We start from the raw sequence: 9,821 nt of genomic DNA, 5'->3' as shown, positions 1-9,821 counted from the left end.
AGAAGGGACCATTCCCTGGAGAAGGATGTCATGCTCGGCAGGGTGGAGGGTCGACGAAAGAGGGGGAGGCCTTCAAGGAGATGGATTGATACGGTGGCTGCGATGATGGGCTCAAGTACAGCAGGGATTGTGGGGCTGGCGCAGGATCGGGCAGTGTTTCCTTCTGCTGTGCATGGGATCACTATGAGTTGGAAACGACTCGACAGCACTTAACAACAACAACAACATACACTACGAAGTTCTCAAAGGAGCCATAACTTTTGGAGGACTAGAGTTGTAGTTGTTTCAATAAATAAAACCTTAGCACTGACAAAGCTATTCCTAGTGTTTGGAGTTACACGAGTACCCCCTTGGAAGACAGATGTGGAAAGGATGATGCTTATTGTTTCGTTCTCATTTTTTTCACATCAAGAGGACAAAAGCTACCCACAGATAACATTCTTATTTCTCATGCTTCAGAGAACAATTTACAAGCCCATTCCCAACCTGATTTTGACTTGATACAAATATATGCACAGCACTAAAGATTGTGTTTTTATTTCCAGTTTCCAACTGATAACACAATTATCAAATGCCATTAGCTGTTTTTTTCAATCAACCAATAAACAGCATATAATTCTTAATGGAACACAAAAAATGCCTCCACATTTATCTCCTCTGAATAATTTTTCTAAATGCTTCTGCAGCTTAACTTTCAGCCTTTTGTTTCTTCCATCTGGATGATTATGCTTTTTATAGTTACAACACTTACCTTTAAAGAGCCTGAAATTTATATTTAATTCTAGCAAATTCTACTTTCATTCCCTCGCCCCTCCTGTTACTGGCAGCCTGAATGCCATCACTGGACAACTACCACCTGCCCGTTCTCTTTATTCCTTAAGGCATCTGTCTTAGTTATCCAGTGTTACCGTAACAAAAATAACATAAGTGGATGGCTTTCACAAACTTATTTATTCTCACACAGTTTAGAAAGCTAGAAGTCTGAATTCAGGGCACCAGTTCTAGGGAAAGCCTTTCTCTGTTCTTTAGCAGGAAGGTCCTTGTCTCAGCATCTGTGGGCCTGACGTTCATTGGAGATCTCCAAGTGTCCTGAAATCAATCTTCCCCTGCATCTAGCAGGTTCCTAGTGCAGAGATCCTGGGTCCGAAGGACATACTCCACTCATCCTGTAGGTTGTATCCTGCCTCATTAACATCATAGAGGTTAGAACTGACAATGCAGAGGATAATTACATCAGATCACAAAATGGAGAATAATTATGTAATACTGAGAATCATGGCCCAGCCAAGTTGACACATATTTTTGGGGACACAGTTCAATCCATAACAGCATCCCTTACTATCTCCCAATCTGTCTGCTTTCTCCCAGTTGGATGGTTGGTTTTAAACATTCATATTATCATTATTTACACTGAAGGAATGGGACTGTTTTTAGTTTAGCAAACACAAATAGGGCTGTCTTCAATTATCTGAAAGACCACTGTGTTTCATGGAAGCACAATTTCAGTTCTACATAAGGAAAAACTGTTAAGTTTGGAATGGAAATGTCTAAACTTGTCAGAGATTTTTGTAAAGATCACAAACACTAGCTGATATAGATGGTCTTTAAAATCTCTCCCAAATCTGAGATTCCACAGTTCGAGGTGAAAGGAGGCAAAAATTTTAGACATTTCACTCCCAATGATATGAGGGAAGTGAATGACATTGAGATCAAATTTGTTATAGTCCAGAATTAGCCCAGTACAACTTCCAGACTAATTGGAGAACATGAAGCAAGCATTTCTGCTGGTTCAGTGGTAGAATTCTCATCTTCCATGCAGCCAGGGTTCAGTTCCTGGCCAATGCACCTCATGCACAGCCACTGACCCTCTCTCAGTGGAGATTTGCATGTTGCTATGATGCTGAACAGGTTTCAGCAGAGCTTCGAGACTAAGACAGAGTAAGAAGAAAGACCAGGGTCTACTTCCAAAATATCAGCCATTAAAAAACCTATGAATTACAAGGGTCTAATACATAACTAGGGAACTCTGGTAGCGTAGTGCCTAAGCCACTTGACTGCTAACCAGAAGGCTAGCGGTTCAAACCCACCAGTCACTCCTCGGAAGGAAGATTGGGCAATCTACTTCTGTAGCAATACCGCCTTGGAAACCCAAGGAGGGGTTGCTATGAGTCGGGTCTGACTCGATGGTACATAACAACAACAATTCATAACTGATCATTGGGATAACACAGGACCAAACAGCATTTTATTGAGTCAGGGCTGACTTGACAGCAGCTACAGCTCTGACTGAGAGCTATCCAGTGAGGCTTGTCTATTAATATACTTAAGCAAGAGTTGTCATCATTGAAACTGCTAAATGCCCAAATCCAAAGGACTCACCTTTATTTCCAGGATCTGATCATATTACTAGATCATTTGACATCCTTCCTGTGATGTCCAGAAATCTTGTTTGCAATGAAAGGAGGAGCTGGCAGGGTACTGCTGGGGTGATATATAGGGCACTGCTTATATTCACAAGGCCATGTGGTCCAGGCATAGCGGAGAGCAACTACAGTGCCAAGACAAGAATTTATATTCAGGGCCAGGGTCCAGGTGGAGAAAGTGCTCATGGGAGCTGGGAGCCACTTGCATTGATGGTCAGTGCAACATGAGATCTAGTAAGAGAGTCATAAAAGAGGAGTGGTCAGCACAGTTGGAAGGGTGTTCCAATAGACTAGGAACTGCTCTTTCAGAGAGACTAGAATGGAGAGGAGGTGCATTCTTAGCTAAGGATCCATTTCCCACAGTGACCAGAACATACCTGAATCCAGGATTGGTCTGGTCAACACAGTCACAGGTTGATTATAAATCTTCATGTGATTAAATAAATAATTCAAATCAATAAATAAAACATTAACTTACAGGGGAGACAAGGAAACACAGTTACATAAACCATTTATGCAAGCCTCCCCTGAGCATGCTTCCTGTGATCCCTCCCACCAAATGGCAAAGTAGGCAGCAACCTGAGTGAGCCCAGCAGTACAGCTACTGCTACTCCTCTGTAGCACTTCCAAAGGAGCTGAGGAATGAAGAAGGGGCATGAGGGAACTGTGGGTAATAAGCTTCACACAAGTCACAAGGCACTCCAGTGAAGTAGACAGAAATTATCCAGCATCCAAAGGTTAAATTCTACCCTGATCCCAATTATGATTCCTGATTCAGATGAAGAAACTGCCAGCAACTGTCTAAAAAGAACCCAAAATGCAAAGACTTCTCAGAAGCTCAAATTCACTGAATGCCAAGTATCAAAAGAAGTTAAGCCCTGATTAAGCATCTGAATGAAGCAGATAACTGTAGTTAGGATACCAAAGAGGAAAAGCACTAGATAAACTCCTATATAAGGAAAATTTTTCTTTAATGTTCTTTGATCTCCTCCTATGCCCCTCTTCACCCTCCATCCTAATGGTGTCAGGATACCCAAATACACTCATGTAAGTGCTCCATCTAGGAATGCCCTGACCCCACACCCTAAATTATAGAAGACTTCTAAATAACTTCTTTAATCAATAGCTCCAGGCCCACAGTGGAAAGATCCCTGCTGGTATTGGAAGAAAGCAGTCTTATTTCATTAATTCAAACAAATCACCAACTGAATCCTCTCAAAGAAGATACTAAACTCAAAACAATATCAGCATTTAGGATCTCACTCACTCACTGTCGTTATATAGGTCCCGACTCATAGTGACCCCTCCTTAGGTTTCCGAGGTGGTATCTCTATGGAAGTAGATTGCCCAATCTTCCTTCTGAGGAGTGGCTGGTGGGTTTGAAACCGCCAGCCTTCTTGTTAGCAGTCAAATGCCTTAGGCACTATGCCACCAGAAAAGACACCTAAGGATTAGGAAATACTCTGCAGCAAGGATCCTTTCAACTGGGAACTTACCAATAAAGGTATAGGCCTTTCCCAGAGCAAAGAGGGTTGCTCTGGGGATAAAATATACAAGGAATATTATTTTTAATATGGGCTCATTTTCCTTCCCTTAACTACCATGACTATCAAAATTGCCTCTAAGCTAAATAATAGTTGTTTATTTCTCCCTCTGAGAAAAGCTGTCTCCCACCAACCAAGAACTGACTTGTGGTAATGATAATAATGGAAGAGGTAAGCCCCAGTTTAGAAGAAATCCTGGCTTCCAACGCAGAATGAACTTGTATTTTCTGTGCTACTGTTCTTACCTCAAATATCTTGTTGTCCTGCCTCTGGACTTGGATTTTCTGGTAGTATGTGAGGTTGAGCAGCCCTTCACTGACCAAGAGTTCAATCTTCTCAGGTAATGGTCCTTGGAAAGTCAAATTCTTCTCACCATAAGCCACGGCACGGGCCCCCAAATGCAGCCTATAGGCCACAGTTTGTTTATCTCGAGGGTGAATGCTATAGCATAAAGAACAAGTGAAGAACTTTAGGTTTGAGATCACAATAAACCAAACCAAACACACTGCTGTTGAGTCGGATCCAACTAATAGCGACCCCTCCTTGGGTTTCTGAGACGGTATCTTTACGGAAGCAGATTGCCCAACCTTCCTTCTGAGGAGTCTGGTGGGTTTGAACCACCAGCCTTCTGGCCAGCAGTCAAATGTTTCAGGCACTATGCCACCAGAGCTCCTGAGCTCACAATAACTATACTGAAAAAAAAAAAAAAAAATACATACATACAAGAGACCCATTAAGAAGGTGAAAATAAAGAGATGACACAATGGTCAAGCATTTGGCTGCTAAGCAAAAGGTCAGTGCTTGGAACCCACCAGACGCTCCAGGGGAGAAAGACGTGGTAGTCTGCTTCCATAAAGACTGGAAACACTATGGAGCAGTTCTACTGTGTCCAATAGAGACACTGTGAGTCAGAATCAACTCTACGGCAATGAGTTTTTTTAAACCTAATAGCCAGTGATCAGGGGTTAATTAAGAGATACGATAAATGGTAACTAGATGGGGCTCTGGGTTGGAAATCTTGAGATCCTAGATGAATTGGAAAGAAGGAAAATGAGGGAGGGAGGGAAGAAAGAGTGAAAAAGTATTAACGTAGGAGAGTTAACTCAAGACTATTCCAATTGCTAAAAGTCATGTGTTTCATCTGAATCAGCTGTTCAAGATTTGGTCCCCTCCTAGTTTTATTTACTCATTCAATAAATGTTATTAAGCTCCTACTACAATACAAGGAGGAGCTCTGGTAGCTTAGTGCCTAAGGCACTTGACTGCTAACCAGAAGGCTGGCGGTTCAAACCCACTAGCCACTCCTCAGAAGGAAGATGGGGCAACCTACTTCCATAGTGATACTGCCTCAGAAACCCAAGGAGGGGTCTCTGAGTCGGGTCCGACTGGACAGCACATAACAACAACAATACAGGGTGGTCTGGTAGCGTAGTGCCTAAGACATCTGACTGCTACCCAGAAGTATGGCTGTTCAAAGCCACCAGCCACTCCTTAGAAAGAAGGTTGGGCAATCTACTCCCTTAATGATACTGCCTCGGAAACCCAAGAAGGTGACACTATGAGTCGGGTCTGACTTGATGGCACATAACAACAACAACACAATACAGACACTATGTGTTGGACTCCACTCTATATTTGAAATTCCCTCTTATTCTACATCAAGTGTATGTTACTCCTCAGGACTATTCACAAATATTCCATTTTGTGGGACTATACTCTTCTGAGTATACAGTAGAATTCCACTTACTGGTCTCACTGAAGCATGGCATGGGCATATGACTAGCTTTGGCCAATGCAGTGTGAGAAGTGACTTGTGTTGCTTCTAGGCGGAAGCATTTAATTGACAGCAGGAGACTTTAAGGTGACCACAGAAGCACAGATGAACTTGGAACCTCTGTCGCCCTGGGTATGTGAATGACTAAAAAGAGATAAGCCTCATTATTGCTCTTTAACATGTAGTGTGAGCAAGAAATAAATTTTTATTGCATCAAGCCACTGAGATGTTGCTGGGTTTTTGTTACTGCAGCACATCCTAGCATAAATGACTGCTCTATATATAATGCTTCTTCATATGCCAATCCTTACACTACCTGCTCTCTGCCCCCTCACAAGTAAATATCAGTGAGGAACTAAAGATCAGGAACATACATTGCTTAAGCAAAGCCCAAGAAGCAACCATACCTGCCAAAAGGTGAATTTCTATCACAAAGATCCATAGCGACAGCCATGAAGGTGTTAGGCATCCTTGCATTGGGGACATAACCAAAGTCTGCTGTCTGGTGCCAACGGATTTGGGGAAAATCATTCTTTGAGGTCTTAGACAAATATGAAGATAACTAGAAAGTAGAGATATGGTTGTTTTTATTGCATCAGAATCCAAAACAGAGCCTTCCCCTTGCTCTGGGCTACCCATTTGTTCAAGGTTCATTCAGCAAAGATTCACTGAGCTTATCCCCTGTGGCAGTCTTTCCAAAGACAAATGCAAAAACAGTTCTCATCCCACATAAACTTTTACAATGCAAATTCAGCTTATCTCCCATCAAGCCGTGAGTCTATTTCTCCCCCCACTGAACTAGCCCTAAAATTTGTTTCAACCAACAGAATACAGGCAAAGGACTTCTAAATCTATGACGTCAAAGCCTTCGCCTGCTGATTGCATTCTCCTGGAACCTTGAACTCCCCATGTAAAGAAGGCTAACTACTCTGATAAAAAGATTATATGGAAAAAGCCCTGTGAAACCTAAAGATCATGAGGAGAGAGAGAGGCCCTAATGTTCCATTAATCCCAGCTAAGGAGCCAGTAACATGAATGAGGCTGTCTTAAATCCTCCAGTTCAAATGGCAACCACATGAGCAAGTCCACTGATATCACAATGAGCAGCAAAGAGCCATCACAGTTAAAGCCTGCCTGGTGTAATAGGGGAAAAGAGACCTAAATTCAAACAGGTTTAATACAGACACTTTTATTTAGGGTTGGAAAGAACAAAGACAAAACAAAGACAATCATCCTAGATGATGGAAACCCATCAGCCTGAGAATGGTGAATGGAGTCCCTTGACTTATGGCCATGTGGCTAATTACATATGATTTTTAAAAAAAAAAAAAGGCAAATCATTATAAAATCATGATTGGTGGTAGATAGAATTGGAATTGTCACTGTTGCAGGCAGGACTACAGAAGTAAGGTAAAGACCATGACTGGAATCTGAAGATAGGAAAGGGTTACAGGATTGGTTCTGGGCCTTGACTACCTACCTGGCTAGGTGGTGGTGCAGATAGGCTGTGACTCGTGATCAAGCAGCCTGAGTCTTAGACACAAGGTAGCTACCAAACAATACCAAGACTCCAACCTTAATTAAATTAGAAAAGGACATTCTTAAACAAGAGGTTCTTTGTGAGAGGATAATCTACTGTCAACCATACTCTTCCTGAAGGCAAACTGCCCCTCCCTAGGTTGGTCCTAGAACTTGTACTTACATGGCAAACTAACACAAAAAACTCCCTGTCACTGAGTCAATTTTGACTCATAGCAACCCCCATTGGGTTTCTGAGGCAGTAAATCTTTACAGAGGTAGATGGCCCAGTCTTTTTTCTGCAGAATGGCTGGTGGGCTTGAACTGACAACCTTCTGGCACTGCCTTAGGCACTGTACCACCAGAGCTCCTTATACAAGGCCATAATGTTGGTTTAATGCTCGGAAAGAACTCCAGTGGCATCTGAGACTTATGTCAAGCTTCAAAGTGGAATTAAGGCTCCCACTGTAGACTACAGCCTTCCACAACCCCAAGTACTTTAGAATTTGAACTCTCATACACTAGTCAACCACAGAATCATGCACAAATAAATGGCTGATGCTTTAAGGCACTAAGTTTTGGGAGTAGTTAGTTACACAGCAATAGATATCTGATACATCTATGTGCAACACAGGGCTAAGCGCTGGAAGGAAGCAAAGAAGAGCATGACCTTGAGTATGTGGTAAACTGCATTAAAGACCCCAATTCCCCATCCCTCCCTGTATCCACATCCTCTTGTCATATAGCTTTGTAGTTCCTCCCATGGTGGTACACTGGTTAAAGCATTTGGCTGCTAACCAAAAAGTTGGCAGCTCAAACTCACCAGCCACTTCACGGGAGAAAGGTGAGGCAGTCAGCTTCCATAAACATTTATAGCTTGGAAACTCTACAGGGTGATTCCACTCTGCCCTAAAGGGTCACTATGGCTCAGAATTTACTCAATGGGAGTGAAAGTTTTTTGGATATTTCCCATCCTCAGTTTCTAAGCTCAGGCATGTGATTTGCTTTGGCCAACAGTGTGAGGCAGAAATGAGGTGTGGAAATTCCCAGTCTGAACCTCAACAGATCCTGTGTAGTCACACTTGCTCATCTGTGTTTCTGCTATCACCATGAAAAGGACATGTCTGGGCTAGCCTACTGGTCTCTGGAAAAGGATTAGGGTTGTGGATAGAGCAGCCATCTACTCTGCTCTAGTTAAGTCTAGCCCAGAACACAGCACTAGCTGACCCACAAAAATATGAGAGAGGACAGGGAGATTAACCTCCAGCTTCCCAGGCACATGAGCTTTATAATAAATAAATGTGCCTTTATAATAAATAAAGAGAAAAAGAAGAAGACTAGGAGGAGAGTATGGAATGTGTGGCTAATTGCCTCCATGAACAACTTCCTCCTTTGCCATGAAAGAACTAGATGGTGTCCAGCTACCATAACTGAATATTTTGATCAAAGATTTTATAGAAGAATCCTCATCAAAAGGAGAAAATGCAGAACAGAATTTCAAATTCTCATGGACTCTAGACTTTCTGGAGCCAAGGAGGCTGGATGAAACCCTGAAACTATTGCCATCAGATAATCTCTAAACGTTAAACCAAAAATACCTCCTCATGTCTTCTTAAAACTAAACAATAGGTTAGCTTAACTAGTAAAGAATGCATGCCTTGAGCATTGTGCATGTTCAAGATCCATCTATACAGGATCAAACTGACAACAGCAACTAGAAAGATCACATAGAAAACTTAGAGGCAGTGAGTTTATGTTAATGGAGAAGATCAGCTCAGAAAAGGAGAGTGAGAATAGTTGCACAACTGAAAGAATGTAGTCAATGTCATCAAATTGTATATGTAGAAACTTGAATTGATGTATGTCTTGCTGTATATATTCTTAACAATGAAACAAAGTTTAAAAAAATAATAATGTTCTTTTAAGTTACAGAATTTTAAGGTGGTTTATTACATAGCGATAGCTAACAAGTACTTTATAGCTTTATTGGGAGAACAGTCTTACACATAAGAAATGTTTATAAAGAATAGTATAAACACAACAGTTAAGCTCTCAGCTGCTAAAACAAAAGGTGGGTGGCTCAAACCCACCCAGCGACTCCATGGCAGAAATACTTGACGATCTGCTCCCATAAAGTGTACAGCCAAGAAAATCCTATGGGACAGTTCTACTTTGCCACATGGAGTCACTATGAATCAGAATAGACTTGACAGCACCCAAAAACATAAGATAAACCAAACTCACTGCCATTGAGTCAGTCCCAACTCATAGCGACCCCTCCTTGGGTTTCCGAGGCAGTATCTCTACGGATCCTGGGGACCAGGACAGAGCGAAGAGTCAACCACAGGGACCCAGGAAAGGGTGGTAGGAGAGGTTTCCAACAGGGAGACAAACTTGTCTGTCGGTATGTCCTACCGTCATGATGTGTTGTGAGTCTTGAGGCTGAGCCACTGGTGTTTCAAACCCAGCAGGGTACACATGGTACACAGGTATCAGCCCAGCTTACAGACTGAGACAGACTAGGAAGAAGGAAGAGGCTGTCCACTTCTCAAAGAATTGGCC

General features: G+C 42.2%; 1 protein-coding gene across 1 annotated transcript in view; it reads right to left on the bottom strand.

The window, feature by feature from the left end:
* Positions 1-2,411: 2,411 nt before the first annotated feature.
* SIAE (sialic acid acetylesterase) overlaps positions 2,412-9,821 on the bottom strand; it is a 76,332-nt gene continuing 68,922 nt past the window's right edge. Inside the window, exons 8-10 of the mRNA XM_007952137.1 lie at positions 6,149-6,303; positions 4,213-4,408; positions 2,412-2,654 (exon numbers count right to left, since the gene is read on the bottom strand). Coding sequence (XP_007950328.1) covers positions 2,412-2,654; positions 4,213-4,408; positions 6,149-6,303 — 594 coding nt within the window. The remainder of the gene's footprint in view (positions 2,655-4,212; positions 4,409-6,148; positions 6,304-9,821) is intronic.

This window comes from Orycteropus afer, unplaced genomic scaffold, assembly GCF_000298275.1.
Source record: "Orycteropus afer afer isolate SDZICR_OR568_19922 unplaced genomic scaffold, OryAfe1.0 scaffold00325, whole genome shotgun sequence".
Lineage (NCBI taxonomy): Eukaryota > Metazoa > Chordata > Mammalia > Tubulidentata > Orycteropodidae > Orycteropus > Orycteropus afer.
This window is presented reverse-complemented; position numbering and strand designations above follow the sequence as displayed.